At 42.8% G+C, this 20,898-nt stretch overlaps 1 protein-coding gene across 2 annotated transcripts in view; it reads right to left on the bottom strand.

The window, feature by feature from the left end:
- Positions 1–1,734: 1,734 nt before the first annotated feature.
- LOC147880892 (vesicle-associated protein 1-2-like) overlaps positions 1,735–20,898 on the bottom strand; it is a 42,141-nt gene continuing 22,977 nt past the window's right edge. For both annotated transcript variants that reach the window (XM_087369785.1, XM_087369784.1), the window contains 2 exons: positions 3,144–3,221; positions 1,735–2,204 (listed from right to left, as the gene is read on the bottom strand). In XM_087369785.1, coding sequence (XP_087225911.1) covers positions 2,070–2,204; positions 3,144–3,221 — 213 coding nt within the window. In that variant the 3' untranslated portion in view covers positions 1,735–2,069. The remainder of the gene's footprint in view (positions 2,205–3,143; positions 3,222–20,898) is intronic.

Raw genomic sequence — 20,898 nt, forward strand, 5'->3', positions numbered from 1 at the left:
CACTTTGCTAATTTTTTGTCGGCAATCATTGATTTAATCAATGAGCTAGTTTCCTGCAGGTAGTAAAGGTGTAGATGTGGGAAAGTAATTTGATTTGAGTTGGCAAATCATAAAGACTAAATGTAATAGGTTTATTGAAGTGTGCTGCAAAATGTATAATGCATCACCTAAAAAATGTTGCCTTAACTTTAGAATCAGGTGATTCAACAAAGAATACAATAGGAATCAAAACCATTGTGGATGGGTAACCTTTCAAGCTGCTGTAATGATAAGCATTCTTCTCACTTAAAAGAAAGTAATAATAAGTTTGAACAACCAAAAGCATGCATGCAGATCCTTATAGCCCGTAATGGCAAATGACAAATCCTTACTACACCATATGACACCTTAAGAATCCTCTTGGGATATTGAGGTCTCATATGGCACTCTGCGACTCCATATGGAACTCTACGGTGTTGTGTGGTAGGAAACAAACAGGCCAAAACAACTGACTCTTGCTGCTTGATGAACTATGTAACTCATTATTAGCAAATAACAGGCCAATGCAGTTAACACTAGTTGAGCTTATGACATGCACCACCAAAACCAGCCTAACCAGTGCATTATTTACTCTGAAATCCAATGGGTCCTCCACAAATAGGCATTCGTGGAAAGTTTTTTTAAAATGCATAGTTTATTCATTAATAAAGGATGGGCATAGCCCTACAAGGGCTTGGAAGGCCCAAACAGTCGAGCAACTGGACCAACATCATCGGCCAACTTTTTAAACTTGAAATACCGGCAATCCTAAGAACTTGTGACACGTATTTCCTCAGCCACCCTATCTCAATTTCTGTAAGAGATACGGGCATTCCAAGTCCGCTGGCATACATTCCTACAATTTGCAGTTTCTGATATGGAAAGAACACAACCTATATACAGAATCAGTCATGGTTACTATACACATCCCGAGTTCATGCTTCTGAGCGTCAAAATCTAGAAGACAACCGATCCAACTAGCTTTCAATTACTTCCCTAGCTCAATCACCTCAATGAATGTACCGAGTGTGGCAGATATATCTGCAACACAAATTCTTGAAGGATGCATGCAGCTTGATACTAAGTAGATTCAATTTAGAGCAACATAAGAAACACAGATCATATGCAGATCAGTCAAAACTAGAATCCAGACACTTTCCGACCAAGCATCCTAGAACATAAATAAACACGAGCCCATCAGGTATAATAATCTACGTGATAATAGATGGACCCCAATGGAACAATAAAAAGGTTCCTTGTGCAAAAAGCTAAAGCATGATAAAGATAGAGCTGTACAACAAATGGTAGTAAAGAGACTCAAGCACACAGATCAAGCTTTAGCTCATATAATAAATTCAGCCTTGCAGAATTGGGGGTGAGCATTTTTGGGATACTGCTATATAAGATAAAGCTCAAAACCTTTGAAATGAGATCAATATAATGTTATTTCAAACTGCCATTCCTTGGTCAGCATGTACCCTTATGGCACATAAATAATCCAAAGTGCATAACAACAAATTATTTGAATTATAAAAACTCCAAAACAGAATGACTGGCTGAAATTGTGAAGGAATAAAATAAGGCTAGAGAAGAAGCATTTAATTAAGGCTAGCATTTAAATTTTCATCTGCAAGCAAAGCATGCCTGCCACATGGTTCAATCTAGATGCATTATTCCTTTTAATTATTTTCCTTCTAAACATGGTAGGGGCAAGTATGAAATTCAAGAGTAACAAAACCAAATTTCAAATACCACAAAGACTGTCCACGTATCTGGGTTTTAGCAACTAAAAAGGAAAACAGCCAATCTGTAGCAACCCAGGTCAGCCTACTTCACAGGAGCCAAATAAGGATGCATCTGATCCATCATGCACCAAAAACTAAGTCGTCACAGGACGCCTCTGCCTGAATTTCAACAACTTACTGAGCTGATTAGCTGCTGCCCACCTGGGCTACTGACCTACACAGGAAGTAGCTTTCCCATATTCCACAATAAGTATTGCAAGCTTTACAGCTATCCCGCAAAAAACCACTAACATCCTTGATGTTCAACTAAGAGTGTAAAAAATAGCCTACTAAAATCCCTAACAAGCCGACAGCCAAAACAAACAAGAATGAGAACCCTGATGCCGGTTTAGTCTGTAAAGCCACGTTACTTCTCCCTCCAGATTTAGCAGCCATGCTTGTCTGCAATAAAATCAACCATCACTGTATTCAGGTGCCAAATTTTATAAAGTAAAGACTCCTCCAAGGCTAGTAGCAACTCCAGCATATCCACTCCTAAGATAACGGTAGAAAGAAGACCACAAAATAGCAAGTACTCTCAATTGTAACATTTTCTCTTTAATCCCTTCAAAACCATTGCCACTTAAACCTTGCAAACAAATCACAGACCACACATGCCCACTCGTCACATCTAGTAACCATGCCATGGTCTGACATTGCAGAGCTATTCAATAAATATTTAATCGTAAGTTGACAAAGGGTCCAACATCTAAGGCTCTTCTTGTATGCTAGATTTTGTATAATCCCTTTCGAGCAATTGCCACTCAACCCCTTTTAAACTAATCATAAGACTGAGCATTTTATCTTGGTCTTGTGAGACTCAAAACCTAGCCATATGGCCGCCGTAATCTGTAGGTTCTACTTCCTACACTTCAGTATAAGACTTGATGGGCCACTTAACTCTTTACCACTCAAAGTTGAGGCTTCTCTTAAGGATAACAAGCAGGGAGCCATACTCAAGAACTTTCCCAAATTCAGTACAAAACAGGCACTACCAAAAAAGGTAGCATAAGAATAAAGAGTAAAAAGCCTTATGTCCTTTTGTTACAAATAAGGAGCACAGGATACAGAGATCTGGAAAACTGAGATGTTAGTATCGAATACAGAAAGTCATGGTGGAGTAAAAATTGCTAGAGTAGTGTGTCACAATCACAACTATTTCGAAAATGGCTTTCATAGATTTCATTGGCAAGGAGAGATTTTTCTCATGTGTGGCTACCAGAGTAGCTCGAATACCTAAAGCCCAACCCCTCAAAGAAGCACCTCTCATCGATACCACAAAAGTTCATGCATTTTGGGAAACCTCAAACAATATCAGGAGGATTCACGGCACAAACTTACCATTTCTTCCTGTAGCTCTTCAGTCTTTTGCAAAGCCGCTTTCTTCTCCTCAGTCAATCTTGCAACATGAGATCGTGTCTGCAGAAAGACACATTTGGCAAAGGCAACAAAAGCAAGTCAGTGAAAAGCTAGACCAGAGAGAGAGAGAGAGAATTGGTTGAAGCAGAATAGGTTCCCTGACCTTCAAATATTGAAATGATCTATGAACAACACACGCACAAAAACCATGGAGGCCCTAAAGCACCAGTCATAGTTGCCAGCCGAAACAGAAACGGAAGAAATGGCAATATGATACAATTTATGTGTAAAAATTTATTTTTTATACGTAATATAATTATCAATAGAGTGCAAATCATACATAATACAATTATCTATACTTGAACATCATGCATGCTTCTATGATTCTAAATTCCTATGATGATTGATCTATCTCGTATCATCTATTATCCATGAATGATGCTTCAACAATCAACATGTGTCATCATTCATGAACGAAGTTCTAAGTTCCAAGTTCTAACAAGTTTGAAGTTATCACAATCCTAAGTTTGAAAGGGAGGATGGAGAGGTGAGAGGGAGGATGGAGAGGTAAAAGGAGGATGGGGAGGTGAAAGAGGATGGAGAGGTAGGAGTCGGAGGGGGAGGATGAGAGGTAGAAGGAGAATGGAGAGGTAAGAGACAAGAGGTAGTGGAGGGATGGAGAGTAGGCTGAGGATGGAGAGCAACTGCCAGCCTGCAGGATGGAGAGGATGGAGAGCAGGCTGCAGCCTGTAGGGTGGAGAGCAACTTGCTGAATGGAGGGATGGAGAGGAGAGCAGGCTGCGGGTGCCAAGGCCCAGGAATCAAAGATGCAGAGGCTGGAGAGCAGCAACACAGGAGGTGGCGGAAACGACGACATGAGGCGGCGAATCGACAAAAAATGTTTTAATCAAAAGAGGGCAAAAAACAATTTAATCAAAAGAGAGCCAACCACCCCCAACAAAACCACCACCCCCCCCCCCCCCTTTACGCAAAGCCACCCAACAAACAAACCCACACCAAAAAAAAAAAAAAAAGGGTATTACGAAACGTTGAAGAAACGCCGTTTCCGTTTCCTGGCAAGAAACGGCCATTTCGTGCAACTATGGCACCAGTGTCTTTTGGCTTGTTTTCCTTTTAAGCATTTAAAAGCATAGGCAAATCGTCCATGATAAATCATTAGCTTTGACACAAAAAGTTCTGCTTACATATCTGAGATCATCAACTACTAGTGAAAGTCCCTGCATCACTCTGGCTACACTAAAAGTATGTAGCAATGATTTAAGATACCATTGGTGTCCCAATCGTGACCATGATCATACATTGGGATCTTGCAATCTTTGCTTTTGTGGCATACAGCCACATGGACATCACTGGAACTGATGACATGGTACATGGGCCATGTCGACTGCGGCTGCTATTGTGGGCAGCCCAATGACCTGCTAAAATGGCAAAACAGCAGTCACCTAGGCTTGACAAATGACACCGTAGCAATCACATGTCAAGCCAAAAATAACAAGACATCAAGCACATGGCAGAGTCACCTGCAGGTTGGACCCAGGTCTGGTCGTGATCAGGTCCAAGGTCACTCACCATGTTGACCTGGTCAGTGCTTTTTATAACAAACCATACATTTCCGGATTACATTTATGGCTTATTCATGGAAGCACCTTGATTACTCAGTTGCATGTTAGATAGAGGGCATTGAGTTCCAACCAATGGTTTTAGTTTGGGCCGATTCCGAGTTGTCTAGGTCAACTTATGAGCCTAACAAGCCTAGGACTATAAAGGTTCTAAGCTCTCAAGTGTAATAAATTGTGTGCGTGGGTGGGTTAAAGGGCAAGAACTATTAAACGATTACATTAAAGCTAAGATTTATTAGAGAAGCCATCTTTCTACTTTTTAGGCCTTCTATTTTTAGCTTTCTTACTTTTAGCATTTTACACATAAATATTAAATCTAAGATTAATTTGAAAAACCACCTTTCTATTTTTTAGGCCTTTTATTTTTAGCTTTGTGACTTTCATCTTTTCTAAATAAAGTCCTACTTTTAGCCCATCTACCTTTCACCTAGATGAATCCAAGAACATTCCCAAACTCATCCTCTAAAAACACGACATAGTGCAGCTTCAATCTCATGATAGTCACTCATAAGATTGAAAACCATAAACTCCATCATGCATAGCAGGGACTAGCTACTATGGCATCCCCACTGACGTTATCACGCCCAACAGTGGGTGTAGACCATAGTACAAAAATATGCTCTCACACATACAAATCCACACACCCACACATAATTGGGCATCCACTTATACAAAGTCTTCGTACTGAGATTCTGTCGACACTCTAGAGGTGAAGGGCAAACTCAGCCATGACGAAGGCTAGCACTAAAGGAGAAGGCTAATCAAAAAGTAGTCCAAAATCTCTTCATTCAAGCTACAACTGCTTGTGAAGTCTAAACGATTTTATTTTAGTCTCCCCAAACGAGCATCTAAATCTAGCTGAAAGGGCAACGCACCACTTCAAGATAGAAAGAATTATCGCAATACCAGCAGACCGCAACTTGGCTACTCTACCTTTTTGCCTGCTGCCTTTCTGCTTTTAGAGTACCTACCTCTACTTAAAGGCCGTTCACTCTCAATTCACTCTCAATTCCTTCCTGCAAAGCTCCATCACCCCTTTCTTTTCTTGCTTTTCTCTCTCCTAATGTGTAAGCATCACCAAGATCACTCTTTCTGTATAGCAACTGGAGCAAGGTCCATCGCAATTTGCTCGAAACGCACCCACTTCTTTCCAACTCCTAACCTGACGATTTGCTGCAAACCCTTCTTCACTGGAATCGTTTCGCCTTTCACATGATGTCCATTCCGAAGCATGCCCAAGAGCCAAATCACTTTGCAAAGTTGATCTATACCAGATTGTGGATTTAGTTCTTGCTGCTTTTTCCAATTCTTAACAACTATTTCTCCCTATGCCTGCTCTTGAAGGGTCTCAAAGATAGACTGGTGCCTAAGCAATAAGTGTATTTCAGCCTCGGCGTGTTGCTGATATTAGGCTCCACTTGAAGTATTTTGGGCTTCTTCACACCTCCGCATCTCCAAGCACTGCCAGAAACTACTTTTGTGATTTTGGTTACAAATTTTGGACTTCTCAAAGAGATAATTGTAAATCCCTGGATGTATGTAATAGGACTTTTAGGTTCCTTTGGGTTCTATCCAAAGAATTTGGCTTGCTATCGCAATTGAAGCGTTGCCTCATTGGAATAAAGAAAAATAGCAAGGAAAAGGCTTGGTAAGGAAAAGCCTTGGTAGGGAAAGCACCTCATTCTGAAACTAAAGACAAAAAAAAAAAACCACCTTAGAATTTATGAACAAGAAATCATGAACACAGGAAAAGAAGAAAACTCAAAAGAGAGAGATGATGCGATGCAACATTGGGTCCAATCTGCCCATCTAGAATATTTATAATCTTTTATTGACATGCAAAAAGAGCCAATAATAGTACATATATAAGTAAGTATCTCTTGACCACAAGTGGAGGGATTCTCAACTTAGCTCCACGAGCTCAAAATATCACAAGACTTAAATATGCTCTCAATTAATGAAACAAATTAGCCCACGGCTTAATATACAATATTTTACAAAATTGACCTATGGCCTTTATCAAAAACTCAATATTTTGCTCAACCAGTATTATCTTCATCATCTCCATTCTTGTTATCCGACTCATCATCTAGACTCAAGCCACCAATCGTATTAGGAACAATTAAATAATGAATCATCACGCCAATTAATCCCCACACAACCTTTTTTGTATACAACCATCAAAATGGAAAGCCATTAAATATGTCTAGCTGCAATAACACCAGTCACACTCATGACATCAATGCCAACCATCTAGCTTGGCGAAATATGGATATTTTGATTTCTCTGAATCAATATACCCTCGCTTTCTTTCCAATTTCCCTATATATAAATGAATCTAGGAACATGCCCAAACCCATCCCAAAACAACACACAGAGCAAGTTTCAATCTCATGATAGCCACTCATAAGGTTGAAAACCATAAACTCCATCACGCATAGTAGAGACTAGCTACTATGACATCCCCACCGACGTCATCGACGCCCAACAGTGGGTGTAGACCATAGCATAAACATTTGCTCTCACACATACAGATCCACACATCCACACATACTTGAGCATACATTTATACAAAAATCTTCGTACTAAGTTTCTATCAGCACTCCGGAGGCGAAGGGTAGGCTCAGCCATGACAAAGGCTAGCACTAAAGGAGAACGCTGATAAAAAAGTAGTCCACATTCTCTTCACTCAAGCTACGATGCCCGTGAATACAATTTCATTTTAGTCTCTCCCAGATGAGCATCTAGCTGATGGGGCAACACACCACTTAAGATAGAATTTATCACAATATCAGCACGCCGCAACATGGATGAAAACTTCACAAGGTGAAATTTGCATGTCCGCTAATATGGCAAAAGGCACATATCTAGATAAATCTAGGAACATGGCCAAACTCATTGCATAACTCTGACAAGTGTCACAGCTTACTTTCCTTTCCAGGTCAAAAGCTTAGTAGGGCTTACAACATAGCCTTAGGTCAACTTAGGATTCCTATGTGTGTGGTTTCTTATCTAGAGTTTCAGCATGGTGAACACAAGGAGAACCAAGGGAGAAACACCTAGAAAAGTCAACTTGGCAATCAAGAAGAAGGTGCCCACAAATAGCACAAGATTGTGATGTATATGTGCCAATAATTTCTGCCATGAATACCGCTCTCCATGATTCATAGGAGAAACAATCTTAGAGAAGTAGGAGACAAGGAGAAACCCTCAGCCCAAGATGAGGAAGAAAGGACACGGAGGGATAAGCCCAAGAGAAAGGAGAGGTGATATAGCCTAGTGTTACAAGTAGAATATGTTGCGAAACTATGATGGCAAATATATCTAGATGAATTCAAGAACATGCCTAGACTCATTCTTTAAAAACACAACAAATAGTGCAGTTTCAATCTCATGATAGTCACTCACAAGGTTGAAACTGTAAACTTTGTCGCATATAGCAATGTCTAGCTACTATGACATCCCCACCAACGTCATCAACGCCCAATCGTGGGTGTAGACCAAAGTCCTCTCACACATACATATCCACACACCCACACATACTTGAGCATCCGTTTGAATTGAGGTTATGAATGGTGAAGTCAAACCTGAAAAAGGATAGCATTGAAGGAGAAGGCTAATAAAAAAGTAGTCCACATTCATGATGGTGATGACAAGGAGAACCAACTTCATGGTATGGCTAGAGATGAACACCTAAAGAGAAACACGAGGAGGCATTACAGATCGGAGTTACTAGAGATGTCGGACTCATCATATGAATCTTACAAACGACACCGACACCATGATCCTAGTCAGAAGATTAAGTTGGAAGAAAAACATGTGCAAATACAAAAATATGATGAAGACCATAAGCTAAGGGTATTACTTGAACCAAGCTCTAGAAACTTATATAATCTGAAGCATTCGCTGGAATACAGAAAGCGATTACAGGAACAGTTTCTAGTTGAGATCGAGTCATGGAGAGGTGGACTTATATAGTCTCCCTCCACTATCTCCTTTTTCCCCCTCTCTAGGCCTAAACATCCCCTAGTCAAGTTAGACCTAACCCTCACTAACCTAGCCCAATCTTGGCCTTCACTACAATCCATCCTTCCTAAAAAATAATTGTCCTCAAAATTGCAAGTTGTGGTTAGGCACCGAGGCCCCCTGCTGGAAAAAGGACAAGGTTTAAAGGAAATGAGATATATTCCTATACCTTGGGTGTTGAGGCACCCCCGGGGTCATGTGGGTGGTAATCCATCATGGCATGCTCATCATCGCAAAGCTCCATAATCATGTCAATACCGGATGTCCACATGGTTTTTGTTCTGCACACCCCATTAGGTGCTGTTGTCCGCTTTGCCATATACCCCACATGGTACCTTCAATGAGCACTTCAATGAGCTATCTTTGCATTGCATCTCTCGTTATGCTGTCCTTAGCAAATGTGAAGAACTGAAAATCATCTTCATTATAGCTGCTGTATTGGGACTGAAACACCTCCATAAGTTGCTGTAATTCCCCAACGTTCCATGGATCTAGATTTCTCATGTACGAGACAACATTGGGCTCCAATATTTGGATGCTAGCATACATGTCTTTTGAATGTCTTCTAAATATGATGTATTTGCTGAAACATGGTGCATCTAGTCTCCAAACAGCCAAATAATCTAAGAGAGACAAATCAGGCCTGCTAGGAGTTATGTAAGCATGGTCCCACAATGTTTATTGTCATTGGATACACCAAATTCCAACTGTAATGAAGGGGGAAGGGCTACTTTAGTGGTTCTTTAAGTGGGAAATGTGGAGGGACTATTTAAGTCCCCATCCACCACTCATTGTACACTTTTGATGTGACATCTAATCCTATCTACTCTCCCTCCTTCCTCCTCCTACTTGCAGCCTACTCTCTCTCTCTCTCTCTCTCTCTCTCTGTGTCTCTCTCCCCCCCGTTCATCACTCAACTCCTCGTCGTCGTCGCTACTCAGCCCGTCTGTCGTTTGCCTCAGCCGCCGCCTGCCCCGCCTGCCTACCTTTCTAACCTATCTACCTAGCTAACTAGCTAGCAGAGCCGCCGCCAACAGCCAACAGTTGCCAGAAGCCCCCAACAACTGTCAACCGCTAGTCCCCCCAGTCCCGTCGTCAACAACAAACCCTCCAGTCCCGTCGTCAACAACAAACCCCCCAACCGTAACCCTAACCCTAACCCTAACCCTAATCTTGAGTTGGACTAAACCCCAACCCAACCCGGGGGTTAGGTTCAACTAGGGGGTTCTACAAACAGCGAAATTATGGACTAGCCTACCCTCTCCTTCAAGTCCCCCTCAACTCCTTCAACCTCCATCAGGACTCGGTACTCTACAGTTGCAGCAATGACACTCTCTCCGTATGCACGCAATTATCAACAAGAAGGCTCAAAGCAACCCATCCTTGGGCAACAGGATCAGATTTTTTATCTATAGCAAGCAGTGAGAGCTACGATTGGAACTAGCAGACGTAAAAGCTCGACTTCACGTTCTGGAAGGGCCTGGTAAGCAAGCAATAATTAATGAGGCTGTAAAATCTTGTAAGGACTTCTCCCCTACCCCACAGCTAGTCTCTATAGTCAAAGATCTTGTTCACATTGAAGTGCAAACTGCTAAGAAGGAAGTGATTGTGGAAGTGGATACCAAAGCAAGTCAGTCTGATATCAAGCAGAGATTAAAGAACACGAAACTAGATGTGATAATGCGCTGAAGATTAGAATAGGGGGACTTCCAGAAGATTGGTACAAAAAGGAGGACACTTATAGTGAAATATTGACAAAGATCAAAGCAAGCTTGCCCAACATTGAATGGACAGATGATGATGAGCAGGATGATGACGACTCCAGGACCGCTTCTATTATGCACTACAAAGGTCAGGCAATCCTTACACTGAAGTCAAAAGATATGCGAATCAAGCTTCTTCGATGATCTTACGAGCTGAAGAACACCAAAGTATGGATAGCTAAGGAGCTTACACAAGCTCAACTAAAAAATAAGGCAACTGAATTAGCTAAAGTCAGGGCTGCCTGAAAGGATGTTTACCATGAAGGTGTAGCCCTAATCAAAGAGTTTAAATCAAAACCAAAAGACTTCTTAAACTGATGTATGGCTGATTACTCTTTCAGACTATTATGTAGGTACTCTAAATAAATGGGGGTTGCTTTTGCACTCCTTGGGAGCTACCATGCGCCCTCCCTAAAGCAGTTGTACTAGAGGGTTTCTTGCTGTCCCATAGACCTTTTGGTCTCCAGTGGACGTTAATAGACTTTCTTTCTTTCTTTCTCTCTCTCTCTTTCCATCTCTTCCGCTCTCTCCTATCCCTTTCTCCTTCCTTCTTACCCCCATTCTCTCTCCCTTCCGCTCTTCCAGCCCCTTTCTCTAATCTGCCCTTACCCCCTTTTCTACATTGGTATCAGAGCTTCAACTCTGGCACCATTGCTTCCCCTTTCAATTCAAGGATTCTATTATGGAAGCAAGCGTTGAAGCCAAAATCGCCAAAAGCTTATGCAGACTCAGTTTTGCCAATTATGTGTATGTCAGAAAGTAGATGCAAGCGTGTGCTACTCCTGTCAGATAGGAGGGCCAAAGAAAAACTAGTGCCATCGCCAAAGGGAAGCGCAGCACTGCCATTGACAGATAATCCCCTGGACTGCAGATCGAATTGTATGTGCAGCTGTCTATAGGCTGACGTGACCAAGCCTTCGAGCAACCATTGTTGCTGGTGGAAAAAATACGGCCACATGATAGCAATGCCTGCCGTGTAACGCCTAGCGACAAACACCGCGTGGGTTACCAGTGTTGACTTGGATGCGAACAGCGGCTGCTCGACTGACCCGTCTATCCATAGCTGTGTACATCGACCCTGAATCAGCCTATCCATGCAAATCCATTGCCAGTTGTCCGACCCAGCAATCTCTACCCACCCAACACACCTATCCAGCACTGCCAGCACCAGAGAGCCAAGCCCATGGCACCCAAGTGTCCCTTCATGTTGAGGGATCACTACATGACAGTGATGAGGCTGCTCAACACGAGCATGTGCCTACCACAGTGGGTGCAGCCACTGATGGTACCAAAGTTCCTACAACTCAGCCCCTCTCCTTCATCTCGAGATGCATAAACACTGTTCCTTGAAGCATTATCCTCCAAGCTCCACGATACATTTCTATAGATGGGGCAACAGATTGTGAGCAGATCTCTCAATCGTGTTGACCAGCACCTTGGCATATTACCTGACAAGGGCAAGCAGCCTATGCCTCAGAATGGGGATTAGTCGAAGTCACGATGCATTCTCTGCACCACATGGGGGCTTTACGGCAGATGCCCGACACTCAGCAAGATTTCAGCCCTTTAATCAGTCTCAGTTTGAGCAACTTGAGCAGAAATTGTGACTTCATTCAAATTTCTGCCCGATCAACTTTCGATGGTAGGATAGAGGCCTACCATGGTGGTGACGAGTGACGAAGAATTAGGGTTCGGTTCTGGAGAGGGAGCTTGAGAAACGGCTACCACATCCAAGGAAGGCAACAGGCGCGCAAATTACCCAATCCCGACACGGGGAGGTAGTGACAATAAATAACAATACTGGGCTTTTACAAGTCTGGTAATTGGAATGAGTACAATCTAAATCCCTTAACGAGGATCCGTTGGAGGGCAAGTCTGGTGCCAACAGTCGCGGTAATTCCAACTCCAATAGCGTATATTTAAGTTGTTACAGTTAAAAAGCTCATAGTTGGATCTCGGGGTGGGACAAACGGTCCAACCGCCTCTTTTGATGTGCACCAATCGCTCCATTCTTTCTGTTGAGGACACGCTCCTGGCCTTAGTTGGCTGGGACGTGGATTCGGCGATCTTACTTTGAAAAATTTAGAGTGCTCAAAGCAAGCCTATGCTCTGAATACATTAGCATGGAATAACGTGATAGGACTCTGGTCCTATTGTGTTGATCTTCGGGACCGAAAATTTGCCTTGACTCATGCACCTGTGTTGACTTCTTACAACCATTCATCGTGGAGGTAGATGCTAGTGGCAAAGGCTTGGGGGCTGTTTTACGACAAGAGCATGGTGTAATAGCTTATGAAAGGAAGAAAGAGCTCAAATACCATGTTTATGATCATGAAAATGTTAGCCATCCTACATGCCTTTCAAAAGAGGCATCCCTACCTGTAGGGGAGCAAAATCAAAGTCAAAACTGACCATCGGACACCCAAATATCTCCTCACGCAGCTCATCTTGTCTGCCAAGAAAAAGAGATGGTTGGCCTCAGTGCAATCCTATGACTTTGACATTGAGTACAGGAAGAGGAAAGGAAATGTGGTTGTAGATGCCTTCTCTAGAATGTGGGCTTGCACGTTGTCTGTTGTCTCTACCATTTATTAGGATTGTATTCATGGTATTCAGGAAGAGTACATGCAGAATTCAAAGACAGCAGCCATATTTTCAGATTTGCAAGATCTCTCATGCTAGAGTCACCCTGACTTTAAATTGCATAATGAGTGGTTGTGGTGCAAGGATAAAATTTACCAAGTGCCAGACTAACAATATAAACAACTGGTCTTGCAAGAAATGCATTCCTCTCTTTTTAAAAAAAACACATTCCTCTCCTATAGTTGGACATACAGGTGTCACCAAGACTTATGAGAGGGTCAAATAGAGATTTTAGGTAGTCATGTGGCGAGATGAACAGGAAAAAGTGGACAGCAAACTTCTAGCTGGTTTATTGCAACCATTACCCATTCCAGAGGGCAGATGGACACATATAGCAATGGATTCCATCACACGCTTGCTTTCTTACAACGGGGGGGATGGGACAGCATTTTTGTTGTGGTGGATAGATTGACAAAACGTGCCCATTCCATACCCACTAAGACCTAATAATCAGCATCACAGGTTGCTTGGCAATTCATTGATATGTGTTTCAGCACCATGGCTTTCCCTAGGAAACTGTCATTGATAGGGATGCAAAATTTATGGGTCACTTTTGGCAAGAATTATTTACAGCATTGGGTACTTTACTCACACCTAGCACTGCATACCATCCTGAGACTGATGGACAATCAAAAAGGTGAACCAACGGGTGGAGGAACTTGTGGCATTTTTGTCATGATACCCGGAGGTTACGGGATAAGTGGCTTGCACTTGCTGAATTTTGCTACAACAGTACCAAGCATCTCTCTATTGGCATGAGCTCTTTTGAGGCAATGTATAGGTGTAAAGTGGGAATGTCTTCCTCAATTGCTGACACTGCTGTGAAAAATCAGCAAGCACGAGATGACATAGAAAGGATGGAGGCCCTTCTGCAATTGGCCAAAAGAATATGCAGGATGCCCCAAGTCAACAAGCAGAAGAATATGCAGATGAACGCAGGTGATATTTGGTTTCAAAGAGGGAGATTATTTTGCATTTACGACTCCACAAAAATCGTTTTGCTTCATAGGGGTAATACCAACACAAAGCTTGCTCATCGGTATTATGGCCCTTATAGGATCATCCACAAATTGGGGAGGTAGCATATCAATCAGAGCTACCAAGCACCTTCAAGATTCACAATGTGTTTCATGTGTCCTTGCTGAAACCACATGTAGGTCAGCATGTGCACATACTTCCAGATCTGCCACTTATGGATGAGGAGGGTCATATCCTCTATGTTCCCAAGCGCATTGTGGGTTTCAAAGATCGAGTACTTCGCAACAAGGTATACATTGAGTACCTCATAAGATGGAAGGGGCTTCCAGAGGATGAATAGTCATGGCAGCCAGGGAGTATTGTCTAGGAGTACCCTATCTTTTACCAAGCTGATCAGTATCACTTTGCTGTCCCAGCACCCTCGCATAGCAGCCAGTACATGTAATTTTGAGGGCAAAATTCTATGGGAAGGGATGGCTTTATGAAGGGGGGAAAGGGCTACTTCAGTGGCCCTTTAGGTGGGAAATGTTGAGTAGCTATTTATGCCCCCATCCACCACTCATTGTACACTTTTGCTGTGACATCTAATCCTATCTACTCTCCCTCCTCCCTCCTCCTTGCAGCCTACTCTCTCTCTCTCTCTCTCTCCCCCCCCCCCCCTCTTTTTCCCGCCTCTTCCTCACTCTCCTACCCCTTTCTCCTTCCTTCTTTCCCTCATTCTCTCCCCCTTCCACTCTTCTAGCCCCTTTCTCTAATCTGTCCCTACCCCCTTTTCTACACCAACCCCCTAACAAACATAATAATCAAAGACATTGTTTGTACCTATAGAACAAGGAGGGGGTATTGGATGGAACGGGCAAAAAAGGGTCAGCTGTCCATGTTACTTTTGTAGTAAGAAGACAGTACAAACATGCACATTCCCTGAAAGCTATCAGCCATGTGCAAGCCTAAGTGCATGTGCTGACCCGTAATCTTGTGTATGCATGCCATATCGATTGCAGCTGAGCAACATTGAGCAAGTCATCTCTGCCATAATCCTCAAATATCACTAACCAAGATCCAATCAAGCCCTCTGAGGAGTACCCTTCTCTATTCAAGGAGAGGTATGAGCTTGCATATGTTGATATCCAAGATATGCTGCAACCAAAGCTATAACGAAATTACCATTCATTGGCTGATACTAGAATACCTCAGACATTTCTGTTTTGGCACTCAGACAACATGGGACAAGTAGCTTCATCTAGCTGAATTCTGCTATAATAGTACTAAACATACCGATATTGGGATGGGCCCATTTGAGGCTATGTTTGGCTGCAAAGTTCATGTGCCTTCCACAGTTGTTGATAGTGCAATGGCCAACCAACAAGCAAAGGATGATGTGGACCCCTAGGTTGTATCTTGTAGGGCTAAGGTTGACCTAGCACCATGTCCATGTCTAAAATCCTTCCAACTAGGAAATCTAAGTGGTCGTGGTACCCTTGGAAATGAACTCTGAGCTGGCTGCCCATTGGCACAAGGTTGACGGTGAATCATGGTATGCTCTTGTTGCCTCTCTCCCTCTCTTAGGGTCTAGAACAATCCCCAAAGATGACACCAACTCGGGTGAGATAGTGTTATGAGATGAATCATTATTGAACGGGAACAATGTTGGCTTGTCTCTTACCTGTCCCCAAGCTTTCAAAATCTCCGTCTTTGAACCATTTGCTATTTGCTATCTCCTCTTCCTCCCATACCACTTCTACTTTCATTTATTCTCCTCTCTCATAGGATGTCCCATCCTTTGTTCTCTTCCTTTCTTGAAAGGCCAATCCAAGAATTCGTGTACTACATTACATGTAGTATACAAGCCTTCCTTGTACCTTGTGATGGTATGTCGATCCAACTGTCTCTTGAACGATGTTGCGTTTGAGGCTGATTCGTTCTAGGACCTCCTCCACAATTTGGATTTGGCCTTAAACCTCCCCTATGAGTTGCATACCCTACTCTATTCACTTAAAACCTATCACTCATCTTTCTAACTTTTGGCTTGTCTTGACCTGATGTAAACTTTCCCCCACCACCTCCCTTTCTTCAATTCTCAAAGCCAATGTAATAATTTGTTTCAAATTGTTTGGATTAAAACATTTGATCTTAGTCTGAAAACTTGTATACAAAGCTCTAAACTTATGGCTCACGGGCTTGTTCTCCCTTCAACTTCCCTCTCGAATGTAATGAAGGCAGACCAAGATTGGGCCAGGTTAGTGAGGGTTAATTTGACTAGGGGATGTTTACACCTAAAGAGGGGTAAAAAGGAGATAGTTGAGGGAGACTATATAAGTTCAGTCCTATCTACTATGCCTCCTACTTGCAGCCTCTCTCTCTCTCTCTCTCTCTCTCTCTCTCTCTCTCTCTCTCTACCCCTTCTCCTTCCTTCTCCCCCTCATTCTCTCTCCCTTCCGCTCTTCAATCCCCTTTCTCTAATTTGCCCCCTGCCCCCTTAACTACATTGGTATCAAAGCTCCAGCTATTTGGCACCTTTGCTTCCATTTTCACCCTTAATTCCCATTTATGTTAGAGTCCCACAAAGAAGGTCCAACGTGTGGACTAGGGCAGGCAATGGAAGCACAAGAGGTGGAAGCTATGAAGACGAAACGTGCTGCTGTAATAGATTACTGCAATGAAGAAATGAGTACAAAGTACACCTAATATGACAACCCTAGTAGTACTAAATATACTAACTAGTACGTGGACTAATTGTACCAAGTGTCCTAACTACCTATAACTAGGCTTGCAAGGCACATACCAAGGAATGAGTGGCATCTATGGATAGCCCATAGAATGGCCTACAGACACCTCTCCATGGTATGGGCGAAGTATCCTAGACACGTCTCAGAATACCTAAAGAACTAATGTCATGGTTGCACATGTTCATCCTATAGGGATATAGCAACCTATGGTTGTACAGAGCATAACAGATCAAGTTACAAAAGATACTAGGTTTAAAGCTTGCCGGAAAGCTTCAAACTTAGGTCGAGGGAAGATAAGACAACTGGATATCACCTGCTGATAATCTCTCTTTGACATAGTGATAATGAACCTCAATATGCTTTGTGCGGGCATGGAAAACTAGATTCCGTGCTACAACCAAAGCACTATGACTATCAATGAAGATGACAGTAGGAGCAGTACGACGTACATGAAGATCCGCAGGTAACTTCCAGAGCCAAACACACTCCACTGTAGCTGTTAAAGCTGCTTTGTACTCAGCCTCACAACTAGAAGTAGCAATTGTAGTCTGATTCTTGCTGAACCAAGAGATGCATGAGGTACCAAGCATGAAACAGTTGCCACTATGTGACACATGGGTGTTGGAACAGCCAGCCCAATCACTATCAATGAATCCATGCATGACAAGTGAAGAATTGGCCCGTAGAGAAGGCCCAAATGCTGAGTGCCTTTGAGGTAATAGAAAACACGCTTCATGGCCTGTCAATGGTGTGTAGAGAGGATGTGCATATATTTGCTCAACTGTGAGACAACATACTGAAGATCTAACCTGGTATAACATAAATAAATCAAACAACCAACTGTCTGTTGATAGAGAGTGACATCACATGCATCACTTCCATCCTCAGATGAGAAATGAAAACCATGGTGTGGATACTGGCTTGCAATCCTCAAACTGAAAATGTTGCAAAAGTTATCCAATACTTGGATTCATGCAAGTTGAATGCCCAGATAATGATACAAAAGTCCAAGATCAAACATAGCAAATGTCTTCTAACAAGTCAAGCTTAAAAGCTGCAATTTGCTTAGCATGTGTCCCAGTCACAAGCATGTCATCCACGTAGAGTACTAAAATCAGCAAATCTGTCCCACTCTTACGAATGTAAAGGGTAGCCTTTGTAGGGCTGTTCCGAAAGCCAAGACTTAGTAAATGAGCATGTATCCTTGAATGCCAAGCCCGAGGCCCCTGTTTCAATCCATAGAGGGCTTTTTTTAACCGGCATACCTTCCTTTCAGAACCTGCAACCTCAAAGCCAGAAGGTTGGGTAATATAGTTTTGATCTTGCAAGTGCCCATGGAGAAATGCTGTCTCAATATCAAGCTAATGTACCTCCCAATGAAAGTGGGCAGCAAAGGCATTAACAATCTTGATAGTAGTGATCCTTGAAGTGGGGGCAAAAAGTCAATGCCTTGTTCCTATCAATAGCCCTTACCAACAAGACACGCTTTGTAACGGTCCATTGAACCATCAACTTTCCGTTTAATCTTGTATACCTACTTAGTCCCAATGACATTCTTGCCAAGAGGTAAGTCACGCAACTCCCAAGTGTTATTCTGATGGATGGATCATGGTATCCAATTCAGCTTGCATGGCTTGCAACCAACATTCGTTTTCAAAGGCATCCTTATGAAGTTGAGGTGTCCAAACCTCTCATGCCATAAATGAGTATCTGTCTTGGTAAAAGCATCAATAGCATAAGCATCTGCATTTGCAAGTCCAGCATCATCCAAGCATCTATCATATACAAGTCTGTAGAGTCCTCTAGTCAATGTGCCAGCCAACACCATGGTAAAGGCATGTGTAGCATCATAGACTGCACATCTAACACCATCAAAGAGAACCTGATATCCACAAGTAGCTATGGCTGAAATGGATATGAGGTTTTTGCGGATGCCCGGTACATAGAGTACATTGTCTAGAGTGACTGGACCACCAGATACTGAAGTAATGGCAACTTGCCCAAAGCCTTTTACTAAATAAGATGCATTATTAGCACATGTAATTGTTCCCCCTTTCGGTGCAATTGCAAGTGAGCTGAATAACTTCTGTAGGAAGTGATGTGCTTGCTAGCACCACTATCAAAGAACCAGGCATCAGAAACATCAGAAACTGTCATGCAGACATCATGAATGTCAAGATTATAAGTAACAAGAACAGCCCAATGTTGATCATGTGCAAAATTAGCTGACTCATGCTTGTCATCTGTACTACGAGCACCAGAAACTGCAAGACCTGACTCCTCCTCCTTTTCAGATGCAATGCGCTTTTGGCACTCAGTGATGTCTTGCCCAGGTTTCCTGCAATAGTTACATCTCTTTGTCTTTTTCTTTTTCTTCTCTCCAAAGTAGATGCATCAGAGGAATGACCAGCATGTGTATGAGGGGGCTTACCAGCTGAAACTTTCCCTTTGTCCTTGTATTTATGATGTGCAGCAAAGGCTTGGTCAATAGCCATAGAAGTATTTCTATCAACACACCTTTGTTCCTCCTGTAACAAAAGGGCAACCAGCTGGTAAAGGAGTAGCAGTTGGCATTGCCCATGGCAAAGTACTTGTGGTGGAAGAGGCAGCTGCACTAGAGTAGCATTAGACCCCTCACCAAATGAGCCAGAGGCAGTACCAGATGTACCAAAAGCAGGAGGTCTAATGGGTCTGACCTCAGTACCTGTAACAATATTCCAAAGATTCTTGGCAGCCAAGACATGCCCCATCATATAAGCCCACATGGCCATCAAGTATGTCCAATCATCCTTATTGCCAGCCATAGTGCAAAAATGCAAGAAAAAGGCACGAACTGACAATGCAAATGAGAGGAGTGCAATCTCCCAAATCTGAAGGCAAATTATTGTATAAGCTTCAAAGCTTTTTCACTACAAATGTGTGGCTGTCACAAAGTGTACCTGCTGCAAAAAGACTCCCAAAAGGCAACACGAAGCCTTTCCACAATTCCAAGGAACCAAAGAAAGGACTGTTTTGTTGGAAATCAAAGAAGTCGAGCTTACCAAGTGATGTAGATTCAAAATTATAGCAAGAAAAAGGCTCCAACGTTGAGCACAGGTAGTCACCCTTGTAGGAGAGGTGAAATGGACAGCAACAGTTGAGGATGCCAAAAGAAGCTGGAAAATGGAATTACAGCAAGGGTATATGCCCCACAATTGTCAAGTGCTTGCGTTGAGGCTCCCACAAGTGAAGGCCAGCATGAGAAGGCTCTCAAAATAAGAGCAGCAGCAACCTGAGGAGACAAGTTCGCAGCTCGAGGTGTAGGAGTAACAAATGAGAGCAAAAGGGCTTTAGGAGAGGTCTCCAAGATGCGGCAGCAGACTTCAAATGACCAAGTCGGTTGGTATAGAGGTCCAAAGTGCAAAGAGAAGCCCTGAAACAGCAAGATGGCTGAAGTAGGGCTCTAAAATGCAGTAACCAATCCCGAAATGTGCAAGGTGGCTATCCTTAGGTGCTCCATACAACTGTAGCAGCCCACACATGCGAAGGACGGCAGTAAAACAGCTCGACTGAGGCCTTATTTGTGCCGAAATGCAGAACCAGGGCCTCAATGGAGCATGTACGGTAGGCAGCTATACAGCACCAGAAGACCATTTTGTGGCGACAAAACTGTGTGGAATAGCCTTTAATGCCCACATGTGTGGCGACCAGCTTCCATACAGGCCGTACAGGCTGCCAAAAGTTTTGAATGAGAGCACTAGAGCTCAGGGGTGGCTGTCAATGGCTGAGGGAAAGGTCCCTAACCTGCTCTTATACCAGTGTAGACTAGGGCAAGCAATAGAAGCACAAGAGGTGGAAGGAACGGAGACAAAATGTGCTGTTGTAATTGATTGCTGCAATGAAGAAACGAGTACAAAGTACACCTAATATGACAAAACCCTAGGACAAGGTGTCCTAGTAGTACTAACTGTACTAACTGGTA

The sequence above is a fragment of the Dipteris shenzhenensis genome, chromosome 31, assembly GCF_047967505.1.
Source record: "Dipteris shenzhenensis isolate YYH24624 ecotype China chromosome 31, Dip_SZ_1.0, whole genome shotgun sequence".
NCBI lineage: Eukaryota > Viridiplantae > Streptophyta > Polypodiopsida > Gleicheniales > Dipteridaceae > Dipteris > Dipteris shenzhenensis.